General features: G+C 39.9%; 1 protein-coding gene across 7 annotated transcripts in view; it reads right to left on the reverse strand.

Annotated features, from left to right (window-relative positions):
• MYH10 (myosin heavy chain 10) overlaps nt 1–16,210 on the reverse strand; it is a 156,161-nt gene that overhangs the window by 17,436 nt on the left and 122,515 nt on the right. For all 7 annotated transcript variants that reach the window (XM_065563317.1, XM_065563321.1, XM_065563319.1 and 4 more), the window contains 7 exons: nt 15,249–15,455; nt 13,551–13,688; nt 12,772–12,895; nt 6,437–6,608; nt 4,605–4,817; nt 3,599–3,743; nt 1,420–1,626 (listed from right to left, as the gene is read on the reverse strand). In XM_065563317.1, coding sequence (XP_065419389.1) covers nt 1,420–1,626; nt 3,599–3,743; nt 4,605–4,817; nt 6,437–6,608; nt 12,772–12,895; nt 13,551–13,688; nt 15,249–15,455 — 1,206 coding nt within the window. The remainder of the gene's footprint in view (nt 1–1,419; nt 1,627–3,598; nt 3,744–4,604; nt 4,818–6,436; nt 6,609–12,771; nt 12,896–13,550; nt 13,689–15,248; nt 15,456–16,210) is intronic.

Consider the following 16,210-nt stretch of genomic DNA (forward strand, 5'->3'; position numbering starts at 1 on the left):
CACAACACTCAAAATATACCAAGCATGAAAGCGAAGGCAATGAGAGCTCCAGGTACAAAGATGCCCCCAGGTAATAATTTTAACTAAGTTTTACATTTTTAAGTTGAATGTCAATTATGACTTTATAAAATAAATCTCTTTCAAATGCATGCTTACCTCCACTGCTGTTGAGAGAACAATCCCATAACCACTTTTGTATTCACATTTTACTTTTGGTAATATTGCAATTAGTATTTTAAATGGTATTTCCATTACAGGGCTGCCTTATGGGATCTATCACTGTCCATGGATTCCCAAGTGACAGCAGGGTCCAGAGGCTGCAACCTCTCCAGGCAGATCCCTGGAAACTGTCAACGCTTGTTATTTCCAGGATGTGCTACTATAATGCACCCTATTTGGGGCTACTCAAAGACCGCTTGGGAGTTTCAGATAGCATGAAATGGAGCCACTCACCTTTGAGAAAGTTTAGGTTGTTTTACCTAATAAAAGACCCTGCATTGTACTGGTTCTGAAACAATTACAAATACAATTCAGGGCACTAGGTTTTGTATATAGAGCTGTAAACTGCTTGGAAGCTTCTCTCTCAAAGACCATCTCTTTCCTTTGCCCTATTTGATAGTTGTGATGAGCCAGACTTGAAAACCTGGTAACTGTGTACTCTCACTACAGACACTTCTGCTTTGGACTTCACTCTTTCGCTGTTCAGTAGAGACCAAGGCTGGGGCCTTTAAGATACAGCGCAAAACAACTATTTAATGGAGCTTTTTGCAAATTTAAATCAACAGCTTAATCTATGTTTACAATCACTGTGTAAGAGATAGCAAGTGTGAGATTTATTGGCCAGCTGCTAATGATATTGTTAATTTTATAACCAACCCCAGATAGCAACAATATGAATAAAAAAAAGTTCAGACCTGTAATTAACTGAATAAAGATAAAGTTTTATATTAGTAAAATGTTCCATATTTTTAATATTTAGGAAGTGCCTCACAATTTTTAAAAATGTCTTGGAATGTTTGCCCGGTTTTTACATAAACTTCTCTTGTACTGTGCAGAAAAGCTTTACATATTTTTCATCTATTTCCATTTTACAGAAGTCAGAGTTTTATTAGGAGAAATTCCAAGTCTGGATTTAAAAAAAAAAAAGAACAGTTTCAAAGTTTTGTAGACTATACTGTGACTAAGCAGAATCATTTCAAGAGTCTATTTGTAGATTCAGGTTTCACACTGACCATATACCAAGCACATACATCTCAGTCATTGCAAGGTATGTTTTTGCAGAGTCCTTTGATTTTAGCAGGTGATGCAAGACTAAAATGCAATGGGGTGTTTTGAAAATTTCTCTCTGTTTTCCAATTAAGAGGTTAGGATTTTGAGATTGTAAGAACATGCCAGAGAAGAGACCAATTTCAATCTTACCTGCAGTTTGTTCGCCTTTTCTGCCAGCTCTGCCCTAATCCGCTCTCCTTCTGACACTTTGGCATGTAGTTCCTGTACCTGAGCATCCAGCTTCTTCCTCTTGTGCTCAGACTCTGCTTTGACCTGCTGCAATACCTTCACCTCACAGGCTAGCTCCTTGTTGTCAGTCTCTAGGCCTTGCTTGTTCTTTTCAAGATTTGCTTTGAACTAGGAAAGCACAAAATAAAAGTGCATCACTAATTATAGCACTTCACATTGTTCTCCATCAGGCACTTTCCTACAAAATATTTGACCTCAAAACACATTTTTAAATTCACAAGTGGCAACTGAGCCCAATGTGAGTGTTAGCCGTACATAGAGAAATGGCAGCTTCACACATCAGCACAGGACCCTTGGGTAAGACTGCAGGTATTTTCCCATCCTTTATATTTGCTTATCCAAAAAGAGTTTTAAATTAACAAAGTGTTTAAGTCTTACATACGTATATTAAGCATTAAAGTTGTTCAGGTGGATAAACTACATTTCCACCAGCATTACTTAATGCTGTAGTTCCCACTCGCAAGAATTTTGCCTTTCCAAAGAGAAATTGCTGCAGCATTCCCTATGTTTAACATAGAAAAAATACAGTAATGTTAATTATTTGCAAAGGCATTCGTGAATTATGACGACTGTAGTTAGACTTCAGCATACTACACTTGGCAGCGTTTGGAATAATTTCACTTTTGAACAAGATACTGTAGCTGCTACTAGAAGACATTGTTATGCAAATGTAATTAACAAGAGTGAGTCCTCATCCTGGCTGCTAGGGTGACAGCTATCATAAAAATGGTCACAGTTCAAGGTAACTGCACCTGTATTCCCTGTGTATGGCCCAGCAACGGCACCCAGTCCAGACTTCTGGCTCCCAGTTGTTACCTCTCTTGGGTGGAAACCTAAATCTCTCCTCCTCCTGACCAGGAGCTTTCCAGGCTGAACAGTTCCCTGACTATACTGTGACCTCCCTAGCAAAGACAGACTGCTTAAGCAGGCCTACATTGCTTCTCTTCTCTGTGTAATTGCCACTTAAGTTAGCACACAGCTCTTTCTAAGCAAACTCATTTATTCTTAATGTAAAAGCATTAGACAAAAACATATTACTAAAGCAATAAAAGAACCTACATGAGTGATAATAAGATGACCAGAGATCATCCCCTCACTCCAGCAATGGCTCTGGTTGGCTTTTTTTTGTCCATCAAACCACATTCAGTGTTTTTCCTGTGGTCACAAATTCAACACAGCTTCAGCTAAGAACCAGCCCACTCATGGCTCTTAGAGTCACTCCTTTAACCCATTTGAGTATTTGAAGCCACCATAAATAGGTAATCAGTCAGACAATGCTCACGACACAGCTTCAAAAGGATGTATGCACAGGTAGGTCAGGAAACTCCCTTATTTCTTTGTCTAGCCCATTGTTTCATACTGTCATTTGAAGCACAATACTGTCCTAGGCTTTACATTAGCCATGCCTTCCCCTTAAAGAAGTTACATAAAATCCCACATCAAATACTTGAATACATACAATGAACTCATAAAATACTTACCTAATTCAACAACATTAAATTAGGATATTGCAGAATATTGTCATAGAAGTCACAAACACCACTGCACAATTTGGCAGCGTGTATTAAAAAGATGCCTGGGACTAGAACAAAAGGGGCATTATGGGTCACAACTCAAGTACATTGACAGAACTGAATGCAGAAGCATTTACAGTACCTTGATTTAGCCAATATGAATTTTTTTGTATAAGCCCCAAATTACCACCACTTTCTCTGGATACATTCTGCAAGCTACACATTCTGAGAAGTGCTTCTCATCAAATGAGTTTGCAGACTGCTGTACCAAGTAAGCAGCTAATAATACCTGGTACAATACTTTGTCTCTAGATGCATCACTTCAAAGTCTGTCAGGGAGATGGATCCTGGGAGCATTCACTAGTAACAGGTTGCTATTTCAGCTAGAATTCTAGCTTCTTGGTCATTTTGTAGCAGATACATACGATCAGCGAAGATCTATTAGCTCCATGAGCAAGTATGAGACAAAGGGACAAGACTGGCAGTGCTATTTGACAGAAGTGTATTCAATCTCAAAGCAAGAAAATTTCAGCTATCACATGAAGTAGCTTGCAATTCCCACTCACCCTTTTGGCCTGTTCAAGTTGTTCAGAGAGCTCCTCCAGTGCAGTAGCATGTCTTTGTCTGATTTCCTGTATTTGAGCTTCATGGTTCTTGGTTTCTTCTTCAATAGCTTTCTTCAATTCAGCCACTTCCTGCTCACGCTTTGTCCTGGAGAAAGCATTATAATACAGTAGAACCTCAGAGTTACGAACACCTTGGGAATGGCGGTTGTTCGTAATTCTGAACAAAATGTTATGGTTGTTCTTTCAAAAGTCTACAACTGAACATAGACTTAAAACAGCTTTGAAACTTTACTATGCAGAAGAAATATGCTGCTTTCCATTTTTTTTAGTAGTTTATATTTGCTTTTTTTGTCTCTGCTGCTGCCTGATTGTATACTTTTAGTTCCAAATGAGGTGTGTAGTTGACTGGTCAGTTTGCAACTCTGGTGTTCATAACTCTGATGTTCTACTGTAGATTATTAAAGCTCAACATTTTACAGTCTAGTTTATTCCTCATTTAAGCACATTTTCTTTTTGAACTTTTGTCTCTTGCTGTCTACCTGAAGTGTTACAGTGGTTTCCACAGCAGCATAATACAGCAGTGTTCACAATCCATACCTGGGGGGTGGGGAGGGTGGAAGAGAGAGGAAGGGCAGGGGGAGATGAAGAATGGTTTCACAATTAATGATTTAGAGTTGGTAGACCTGGATTTTATTCCCTGCTCTACCAGGCTCACTGTAGGACCTCGGCAAGACACTTCACCTCTCAGTTTCCCCATCTGTGTTTTTTTGCAATTAATATTTTCCTTCCTCAAACGGTACTGAGGTGTAATTCATTAGTTTTGGTAAAATACTTTGCAATTGTCAGCTGGAAAGAGCTACATGGTGAAATTATTAAAGCCAAAAATCTTTACTGAAATTAGTTTCAAGCTAAGGTTAGATAAAACATCTTTATGAAATAACTTTTTTTCTCTTTAAATTAAACCTGGACTTTAAACAGTATCTTTTTAAATGTGCTGGTCACCCACCTCAATTCTTGCTGTGCTGCAGTGGTATCCAAGGTGTCTTCCAGCTCAGTCTTCAGTGCCTCCAGCTCCTCACTTAGGTCTCTCTTCTGCTTTTCAGCCTTGTTGCGTGATGCCTTCTCAGATTCAAGGTCCTCCTGGAGTTCTGCAATCTGAGCTTGCAACTCTCGTATTAGTTTCAGTGCATTGTTCTTCTGAACTGCTTCTTCATCACCTCTGTTGAAGATGGACACAGGATAAGGAATGGGCAAGACTAAGATTCCATCTTTAATATCAGATAAGACTTATTCACTACCAGTTCTCATAAAGGAATTTGAGTTAATGGAACAGAAACATCAACGATCAAAATGCACCTTTAAACAAACATGTACATTTTTAGTGTATTGAAACTAGTACCTCAGTTATTAAGAGAGATACTTAGGGATGTTGGGCATTAAAGTTGTCTTACTTCCAGTCTTCCAATTCTCTAACGCCTATACTAAATTCTCCCCAAAATTCATATCTCATCAGTATACTAATCATGATTCATGAAAACTGACATCTTTTGCAGTTGTGTCTCTATTGCACACTGTATTTTTTAATAGTGTGACTAAGTTGTGAATTTTTGGTAAGAAACTTAAGTATAGCAGCAAGATTATTTTAAAATAGTGACCAGAGTGGGGAGAGCCAGCACAGAGCTGATTTTAAAGGCCCAACAGCCAGGAAGGTGAAAGAGCAGTTCCATTACCAGCAATTCTGCCACATTTAATATCCCAAGCAACTGAATGGAAAATTGGCAGAGTTGCCCAAGTAGATCAATTGTTTTAAAAACAGATTGTTTGGTGTAAAATAATCAGTTAAACAAAGTAACCGTAGTATATTTTGGTGTTGCCAAACCCATATCAATAACCAGAAATTAAATTTAAAACAGTCAGCCACCCCCAAACCAAGGTTAACATCACACAAACACACACACAACCAACCCAATTTCTTACTGTGCAGAATTTTATGTGGTTGGTGTCAGAGAGAAAATGCAAATTCTTGAATATTTCTTGAGGAATGGCAAAGCCACTGACTGACTTATGATTAAGTGGTCATGCGCTCTTGATGCTGAATTGTAATATGCCAACTGCAGTCCTTTTAAAATTAAGTGGGTTGGTAAGTTAAAGGCTCTTTTGCAGAGTAAGCCTAGCATACAAATGCAAAACCTCTTTCTTTTTACTACAAACTGCGAAAAGGAACATACTGATAAGGCCAGATTCTCATTTATGCCAAAGCTCCTTTATGCTACTCTGGCAGTCTAGAGGTGCCTTGGGGTACATGTACACAGTGCTTCATGGCAGTGCTCCTGTCAGCCCAGGCTGACAGACATGGGGTTGTGGGGCTCACGCTACCGCTCTAAGAATAGCTGTGTAGACAGCTCTTTGAGGTTGTAGCTTGGGCCAGAGCTCTAGCTCTGAGGCTCACCCCCGAGCAGCAACTTTAAAGAGCTGTCTACACAGCTATTTTTAGAGCAGTAGTGTGAGCCCTGCAACCCCATGTCTGGGCTGGAGGGCTCGCTGCTGCAGGCTGTGTAGGCATACCCTTTGTGTAAATAAGAACCTGTCTCACAGCCTTAAATACCATCCTGGCTTTGCAGTTAGTCTGCAATACATAAGCAACTTACTCAGCTAGGAAACCTCAGCAGTCTCAAAATAAAAAGCAGCAATTTGTGCTATACTAGCTTCCCCTACTTCCAGGGGAGTAGGGGACGCTAGTATACTTACAATCAGTATAATCTTGAAAATGGATTAAAGATAAATCTGAAATAAAATCCCATTGATTTTATCTATGCACAAACCCTACCAGTCTCTGACCTGGCAAGAGCAGCCTGCAGCTCCTCTTCTTTCTTGGCTAGTTGGATCTTTAGCTCTTCAATCTGGGCTTGCAGCTCAGCTATTTGGTCCTGAAGGTCTGTTGTTTCTCCGTCAAGTTTTCTTTTAGCTTTTTCCAGTTCTTGACGGGTCTTCTCTTCCTTTTTCAAGCGCTCTTTAGAAGGATGAGAAGATACTCAATACAACTCTTTCAGTACATTGTATAAAAAGATGGCAAAAAGCCTGCAGATAGCAATTTTATTGGTTGTGGACAACTGAATGATAAACTACTAATTCTTTTAATATCAGTAGGGGGATCATTTTAATCCTCTTTTCCTGAAAGTCTGCTTTGCATAACTAGGTTAAGACAGTAGAGCACCTGGGTTTCTCCCTTTTCTCTGAAACAATCAGATGGAAGGATTTTGGTGTCTCTCCATTTCCAGTTTCATTCCTTCTTGGTTAGCAGCGTCTGTCAAGCTTTCAGGCAAGTACGATTAAAATTTGTCCTTTTGCAATATCTACAACAGACTGTCGGGTCTCTAATGGCAGTACTCCAGGAAACACTTTAAGGGACAAAAGAGGACATGTACCCCACAGCCCTAGTAATCAGTCACCTGTTGGGGGTGGGGAGGAGAGAAAGATTTTCTCCCTTTGTATTTCCAGAGAAAGCTCCCTGATGGAAGTACCACTCCAAAGACAGAAGCCAAAGCCTGCATCAGCCAAAGCCTGCGTGTCTAGTCTATATTTACTTAAGTGAATGTATGGAGAGGATGTACACAGGGCTTATCCACTGTTGCTGCTTCTTCCCTGTCTACTGACAATATGGGGATTGCGGTGGGCTTTGATTATAGCTAGTCAAGAGATTTCTACTATTCTGTATGCTTCCTGAATGCAAGCTTTGATCCATTTTCAAATGGCATATCCAGATGTTTTACAGTCCTTTGAATACAATGAATAGGGTGTACATCCCAAGTGGCTCTGTTCTTGACAGGTAGTATTTCAAAGCCCTTCTGAAGTCTAACTTATGCCACAGCTTTTCTTTCCCAGCCTGCAGTTTGAGGACAGAAACAGAGAAGGGCTAGGATTTAAATGGAAGGGCAAACAGACCGAGTTTCTTTCTCAAAGTCATAACAAAAAAGGACAACCTTGCCCTGATGGAAAACGAGGAACAGGGTCAGATGCAAGAAGACTGCAATTTCCCCAGCCCTGCTGGAAAAAGTGATCAACAAAATGCATCTAAGATCCAGGAAATGATGGTCAACTGATGGCAGGGGGGTCAAAAGATGGTTTGTGTTGCTTTTGGAAGACTAGGTGAAAGCTCTGCTGGAGAATGATGCTGCTTTAAGAAATGTGAGGTAGTTTTCACAAGCACCTATGTCACTTGGGAGCCCAGTCAATGAGACTTTTGAAAATTTTACTGCAGAAACTAGCAGAGCTGATGCCATTATCCTCCCATCCACAAACACCCTTAAAGCAGTGAGGAACGAGGTTTGGACCATTAAGGAATTGTGAGCCAACCTAGATTTTCTCCAAGAGGAGTTAACTATGATATTTGCTCTTCTAGTTGAGATCTTGTCCTGAACCATGCTGTGAAAATTGAACAAACCCAGTAATAGGCAAAGAAGGTGCTTTTGCAAAAGTGCAATGTAGTCTATGCTACCTTAAAGGAGATACCCCTCCAGTTCTTACAGTGTTCTGTCACAAACCAGGCAGAGAGAGTTTGGATGTGTTGAGGCATGGGTGTACCACTGAGCCCTGTTAGAGAAGATCTGGCATACAGGCAGGTTAAGTCAGTTCCCCTAGGACAAGATGTCTGCATACCAGGCCCTCTGAAGCCAGGGGAACTTGTAAGTAAGGTGGGACTCCCACCATATGGTGGTCATCATGGGCTGGAGCTTCCTGCTTTGGGTACTTGCTGCAGAACTGGTAATGCTGCTTTTCTGTGGCACAGACAATTCCCCAGTTGGCATACCACACAAACTAGTGTCAGGTGGGAATACTCCTCTCTTTCAGGAATTATTTCTCATGGGGCATTTGGATTTGCTGAGCCACCAGCTTGCAGGTTCATACCCTGTCTGATGTGCAAGGCTCTCAAGACAAAGTCCTCCTGTTCAGATGGGCAGAGAAGAAAAGTTTAGGAGCTTGGGTACCTCCTGGTTGGTTTCAATACATGAACTCAAATGTCTTGATAAGGTTTGTCATTACCTTGCAGAAGGCTACTCTTGACAGCATTTGCAAGAAGTGCCTTTCCTTGGACACTCCCTGAACTAACTTGTGTTGAATTCTCACAATGGAATACAGGTCTTCTCCCAGAGGGCCTCAAGGGGAGCCTTTCAAAAAGGCACAAATAAAAGTCTGAAATTCTCCCGTTCCACACCTCCCTGCTCCCAGAGTGCCATTCTGCCTGCAGAAGTAGATGGTAGCAGGGTAACATTGAACCAGGACTAATAAGACTGCTTTTCAAGATGTTAGGTGAAACTGTAGGATCAGATTGAGCATTTGAAGGCTCTCCAATGAAGATGACTCTGCCTTGCTTGGTGTCAGTCTATGAATCCAGATGAGTAGCACTTGCACTGGTCAAAGGCTCTCTTTCTCATGACTGACTACCAGGCCTCAAAGTCTCAGGTGCTGCCCCCAAGTCACTACCAAGACATCTTATTACTTTGTCCTGCTGCAGAAAGGTGAACTGAACTGAGGTAATTCTCCCCTCCCCCCCATAAATGCTTCACTTTTGCCTACTAAGGGGAGCCCTCTGGTGAGAGACAGAATTTCACAGATACTGTTTTCTCTTGGGGCAGGGCTTGACTGAACCCACATGAAGGGACAGATGCCCTATGTCAGTAAAGCCATTTGATATTTTGTATAATTTTCCAGGCAGCCTTGAGAAAACAGGTTTACTATCAGGAGATGAGCAAGCTGTCTCTATGATCTTTCTGCAATGAAGGGTGAAACAAGGAGGCATCTCCCCCAGGAATAACGGAAGATCATTGGAGTTCAAAAATCCTCAGGAAATAGGGAACTTCATTGATGGAAGGCATTTCTGGTAAGAATCCCAATCCTGCTAGAACACCAATTTAGCAGTTTGTAAAGGACAACATTTTGGTTCCAAGTAAGAAGAACTATTTCACTTCCAGAGAAGTTATGGAAGCAGTGGAGCCAAGGGTGGATCTGGCAATTACCTGAATCACAGAGTTTTATTTCCTGGGGAGGGGGTGATTGCTATGGCAAGTTGTTACCTTGAAGTGACAGACGCAGAGTAATATGAAGCCTCTGGAGACAGCTTCAGAAATATCTTAGAAGGGGTCTTGAGTTTATGCCTGGGCTTCCAGGAAGATTTGGTTAATTCACTTGAGTATCTCAGGAGATGGGACAGGGTTCAGAAAGACTGAAAAATCCCTTCCCTTACAGAGCTCAAAGTCCTTATCCCCCTCATTCTATGCCAATCTTCTCTGGATGACAGCTCTCTCCTTATACTGCTGCCAGCTGAGTGGGCTGGTTCCATCAGACCCTCCTCCACCCCATTGTCTGGCCCAATGACAGAGGCCTGAAGAGGTCACAGCATGAGTAGAATGTACTGAGTGCAGCAGCTTACAAACCTCTGTGGCAAGAAGCATAGTGACTAGGGATTTTCTACTTAGAAAAAGTTCTCAGGCTCTGATTTCATGCTTTACTGCATTCAGAATAGGGTCTTGGGTGTCCTCAAGTCACTTTCCTGCAGCTGACTTCTTGAGAAGCAAGACTCAGACTAAGTAGTCCTCCCTGGAGGACACCAAAGTCCTTAAACCAAATTGTTCATTGGTTTAGTGGTTTAGATGGGAAGGAGAACTCCAAGATCTGTGCTACAAGATAACTCAATCATTATATTAAAAATAATGGAAATGGACTGGGGCTGAAGTGTTTAAGTGACACCCATTTTGTGATTAGGGAACCTAAATGAGTCATCTGAATTATATGAGCCTTCTTAAATCATCTGCAGTATTGCTCTAATAAATATAAACTGTAGGCTATTTATACTGAAGCTATTTGAGAGGAAATAATTATACTTTCCTTGGGCAAGGAGGGCAAGAGTGCTTACTGCATATCAACCTTAGCTTTCCATTTTAAAAAATGGTCCTCACAGTGCCAGTGTAAGATCCACCAGCTTGTTGAGGCAAATCAGCAATGGCCAAAGCTGATTTACTCAGATGTTTAAACAAGCATTCTTTTCTAGTGAGTAACTAGTCTACTTATGTCCATTCTAAGGCCTCTGAGTATCTCAAAACTGTACAAAAGTCAGCTGCTACCCATATTTGTTTCCATTTTTGCCCAACTGGAGAAGATTCAAATGTTTCAATTCTTCCATAATCAAGTCAGTTGTAAAATATGAAGCAAAACTGCCCATAGTACAGAAGATGAGAAATTATTTCAAAATTAGGGGGCAGAGAGCAACACAGACTTTAAATATTGCACAACATTAAGTGTCAAGTCGGAGTTGCACAATAACCAGACATTATACAAAATGGCTTCTGGCTGTAAAACATCAACTCTAAGAGGAGATTACACAAAGTTTACTTAGCAAGTGGCTGCTTAGAAAACATTTTATGGTATTTCTTATAAAAACATAAGATATGAAACAAGTGTTAAGAGCAGAAAGGGAACCATTTTAGATAAACAGAGCATCAAGACAAGCAAAAGTTATTTAGAATTAGTTATTCATGAATGATTTCTGCTGGCCAAAACAACAAATATAGTTAGCCTATAAAAACAACAAGGAGTCTGGTGGCACCTTAAAGACTAACAGATTTATTTGGGCATAAGCTTTCGTGAGTAAAAACCTCACTTCTTCGGTTTTTACTCATGAAAGCTTATGCCCAAATAAATCTGTTAGTCTTTAAGGTGCCACCAGACTCCTTGTTGTTTTTGTAGATACAGACTAACACGGCTACCCCCTGATAGTTAGCCTATAACATTACTAGTGCTGTCAATTAATCGCAGTTAACTCATGCGATTAACTCAAAAAATAAATCACGATTAATCGCAATTTTAATCACACTGTTAAACAATAGAATACCAACTGAAATGTATTAAATATTTTGGAAGTTTTTCTACATATTCATATATATTGTAGTCTGTGTTGTAATTGAAATCAAAGTGTGTATTTTTTATTACAAATATTTGCACTAAAAATGATAAACAAAAGAAATAGTATTTTTCAATTCACCTCATTCAAGTACTGTAGTGCAATCTCTTTATCATGAAGGTTGAACTTACAAATGTAGAATCATGTGCAAAAAAAACCTGCATTCAAAAATAAAACAATGTAAAATTGTAGAGCCTGCAAGTCTACTCAGTCCTACTTCTTGTTCAGCCAATCGCTCAGATTTTTACAGTGCAAATACTTGTAATCAAAAATAAAGTGAGCACTGTACACTTTGTATTCTGTGTTGTAACTGAAATCAATATATTTGATAATTTAAAAAAAAAATCAAAAATATTTAGATAAATGGTATTCTATTATTGTTTAACAGTGCGATTAATCGAGATTAATTTTTTTAATCACTTGACAGCCCTAAACATTATTTTAGAAAACTGTCATCTGAATGTTCTTATCATATGAAATTGCAATTACCATCTGGAAAAGGCAAGCATCTTTTGCTATTATTAAAAAGATGTATCTAGCGCCTTGAATTTTTAAAGAAGTGTTTGTAAATTAAATAGGTTTCCAAAAGTGAGGAACTAATAGCGAAGACCAGCAATAGGTTAGTGTGGCCATATGACACATTAAAATTGGTGTGGCCAAATGCTATGCCAAAATAGAAGAAGTCTGATGCAAGTGGAACATGTAGCTAAAGAAGGGCTGCATGGACAATAAATAGCAGCTACCGAGGTATCCAAGCCCTCACAAAAGATGCACATTTTGGGGCATCTCCAACATATTAGTCATCACTCAGACTAGTGAACATAGCACCTCCATTTTACAAACACTAATCTTATGAATGACCAAGTTATACAAACCATTGTTTCCCACTGAAAAAAACCAAAACCATTAAGAAAGTGGTGTTGATGAAGAACAAGTCAACATTCATTCACATTCCAAAGCCTTCAATACACTGGAAATCAATTTGCAGTGGTTTGAAAGACAAGAAGAGAAAGATGAAGTGTGCCGTACTACAATTTATGCAGTGTATCCACTCTAATTTTGAGATGTTCAATTTTATGAACTTTTTTATTTTATGAATGCCTCAATCCCTAATTAGTTTATAAAACAGGGGTTCTACTGTACTCACATTTACTTTAAGTGACCTATTTATTACTTTCTATCATACATGTTAGAAGGCATATTCAAAAAGATCTCCAACCTTCCAAATCTGTGATCATCATTTCCTGTTTGTTCTTGAGTTTGGCCAAGTTTTTGGCCTTTTCTTCTTCTTCAGCCAGCTGAGAGGTGCACTCAGCAATTCTATCCTCCGTTAGTTTCTTTTCCTAGTTGATAAAAAGATTGACTGTTAGAGTATATAAAATGCCCCGAGGCACCAATAGAGTGTGACTCTAGGAATTCTGTATAGAAATCTTATACCTTAGTACAAGCTTTATTTCAACTGGCTGCAAGTTAGCATTACTGCTCAGTTTGACTAGTTGCCAAATAACGAAAGCCCTCATTTAACAGTGATTGGTGATTTGGGATGCCACGCCTAAGATATAATTTTTAGATAGTGCCTGCTCAACACTTTTCCGAAAGTGCTGAGAACAAACCACTTGAAAGTGGAGCCCCCATAAAGGTGCCTCAAGTTGGGTACTCAAAAATTGGGGCACTCCAAAGCCTTAGCCATTGTTGACAATTTAGGCCTAAGAATATATATTGTATTTGCTATTGAGCACTGCATGAGAGCAAGTGTGATAAATACTCCCAAAGATTCTTACTAAAAACTTTGCATTTTATATTTAGTCTGTAGGAAGCAGCTCAGGCCTGCCCTCCCAATAAGATCACAGTACAAGGATAGTCTTGGAAGGATTGAGAATACATTGAAAAAACATGTTGACACTACCAGAAAGCCTGAAGTGTCCATTGAAAGCTGCCACCTCCCACATTTTCTTCTAACATGAGAGGTTTTACTTACATCACATACAGGTTTCTCACCTTCAAAAATTTGGAATTTTGGTCCTCTAAAAGTAGGATCTCTTCTTCCATCTTCTTGATTTTAGCTTCAGCAGTTACCTTTTCAAGCTGCAACTTCTGTCGAGCTCCTTCTTCCTCATCAAGTTGCTCTTCTAGGTCCTAAGAAAGAAAGCACAATTGCACCATGTTTTCCATATTTCCCATCTGCTCCAAGTCAGCGAGGAACGTTGTGCTTCTGTTATTTCTGAAGAGGCCCCCTTGCTTTCCAATGAAAAGTGGCTTCAATTGTAGGAGCCTTCACCTAGTATAAGGCAACTTTATACTAGATAGTCATGATTGGATACACTACGTAAGTGCAAAGTTGTGCTTATAAATCTCAATTATATGATAAGTCAGGAAGTTCAAGTGTATGCTTTCCAAAGCAGCTAACACAGCCATGTTGCACACATTCTGTACTGCTGTATGGTATATTAACTTTAACAGATGCACACTCAGTGGGGCAGAGTATATGGCTCCCAGAAGGAATGCAAGCCACTTGGTCTGTGAAATGGCACTGTTTTTTTCGCATTTAATTTCCTTTTATGGCCCCCATCATATTAGGCTTTATTTATATCAAAGCTTCCCCAGAGAGCACTGCACACAAGCAAGCGTGTAAAGCTCGACACTGCTCATATGTGGGGAACAGCAGAAATGCCACTTCACAAACATTTAAATCTAAGTGTGGGAGGGATGGTTAAAAAGATATAGGAGGATGAGGAGAGGGATGCAGTGAAAGGAGCTTACTGGACCTCACAAAGGATCTAGGTCCCTAAGAGGGTTTCTGAGACTGGTAAAGCCATCTAGATATACATGTAAGTGCGCTGATATTAACAGCACTTTTCAACACTTCAGTTGCAGCCAGGGTAACATCATACTATTTTCCATTCATTTACACTTGTTTCCCAATCAGTTTCTCCCACAAAACTTGGAAGACCACCTGAGTTCTTAAGGAAGAATGTGAAAGATTTTTAAGAGCACTTCCTGGCTTTCAGATGGCTGCGTGTTCCTTTACACCTGAGACTTTTTTGAAACTCTCCCCCAACTCAAGTCTGAAATAGAAGACCTAACCCACATCAAGATGCAGCCATGAGAGTGCAAAAGAAAATCTGAGCAACTTGGAGTGGACGAAATAGTCTTTGCACGCTTTGGTAAGACCTAGTGAATGGATTTCTCTATGATCACGAACAAGCATGAAACATTTCACTTCCATCTCTGAGGAAATCACATGGATCTTAGTTCCCACATGGAAGCACCTAGGCCCTGTGCAGTATATTCCCAATCCCCACTCCACTTCAAACTGTTTTAAAGCTCCCTCAAGAGCCATGCTGCCATCAACTCTCCACCTGCACTCGGTGCAACTCCCAAGAAAGCCTTTTTATTATGAGTCTGCATACATATAACTCAGGGAAAATCCATGCTTGTTTGAAGAAGGATGATGTTGCAAACATTACCTACTCCTTTCTCCATCTTTTCACCAAGTACTCAAACTCATGAAGACCACAGAATTTGTACAAGATGCTAGGATATTGCTTTTCACTCCCCCACTTTTACCCCAAAGGAGCGATTGTCTCCACTCCTTTCATTCCTTCCAGGCAAAGTTACTGGAGGTGACAATATAGCTCTCATTATTTAGCATTCTGATCATATGTCCTTCCAATTGCAGCATACTGAGAGGAATACCTGAATATGTGCCTGCATCTTTTTCTTTTCATTTTGCAAGCCTTGGTTCCTTTCCTCTTCCTCCTCAACCCTGGATTCCAGATCATGCAGAATTTCTTCTAACTCTTGTTTTTTGGCGGCCAGACGGGCTCTCATCTCCTCAGCTTCAGCAAACAGCTCGGTCTCTGCCTGCAGCTGCTCCGCAAGAATGTTCTTTTCTTCTACTATCTGCAAATATTACAGAACAGCGAACCCTCAAGCTTCTCTACTGCTACGTTGCCAAAAAGCCTCACATGAAATTATAGACATGATAATTACAGAAGTTGAAAACGAATATGTACCCTTTTCCAATAAGTCACAGAAGTTAAAAGCATAAGACCTATTCTTTATCTGGTCCACCTTCTGTCTCACAACACTAGACTGTCTCCTAGAGGGTATTTTCTAAAGCTTTGTCCAGTTCAGTTTTTAGTTATTCATGTAATGGAGCTTCCCACTACACTTCCCCTGAGGAGACTACATCTGGTCTACCAGGAAGAAATAGTCTGACTAACCTATTAAGATTACTCTTAATCTCAACTCATTACTTTTAGTTATTCCCTCCTACATCATCTTAAACAATTGCTCTCCTTCCTTGGCATTTACATCCTTTCAATACTTTTAGACAGTTTGACTTAAATCTCTGTTTAGCCAAATTATCCACATTTAGTCCTTTTGACAGTTTCTGCAATCAGTCTGTCTAGACTCTTGTCATTTGTTGCTCCCCTCTGAATTTCTTCTCATTTTTCCAAAACACTGTGCAGTTTTTTTTCTACTTTCTTTTTACACTGTATTCACCATCTTAGTACGCGTTCCTTATTTTGGGCACTTCAGCGTCATGGGTGATGTCTTAGCTGCATATGAAGAGGAACTATCACCTTAGGATAGGATTCATCTGCTTAGGCCACCCAAATTCTCTTTTGCATTTTTTGCTACTGTATCAAAGA

Source organism: Chrysemys picta, chromosome 12 (assembly GCF_011386835.1).
Source record: "Chrysemys picta bellii isolate R12L10 chromosome 12, ASM1138683v2, whole genome shotgun sequence".
In the NCBI taxonomy this organism is placed as follows: domain Eukaryota; kingdom Metazoa; phylum Chordata; order Testudines; family Emydidae; genus Chrysemys; species Chrysemys picta.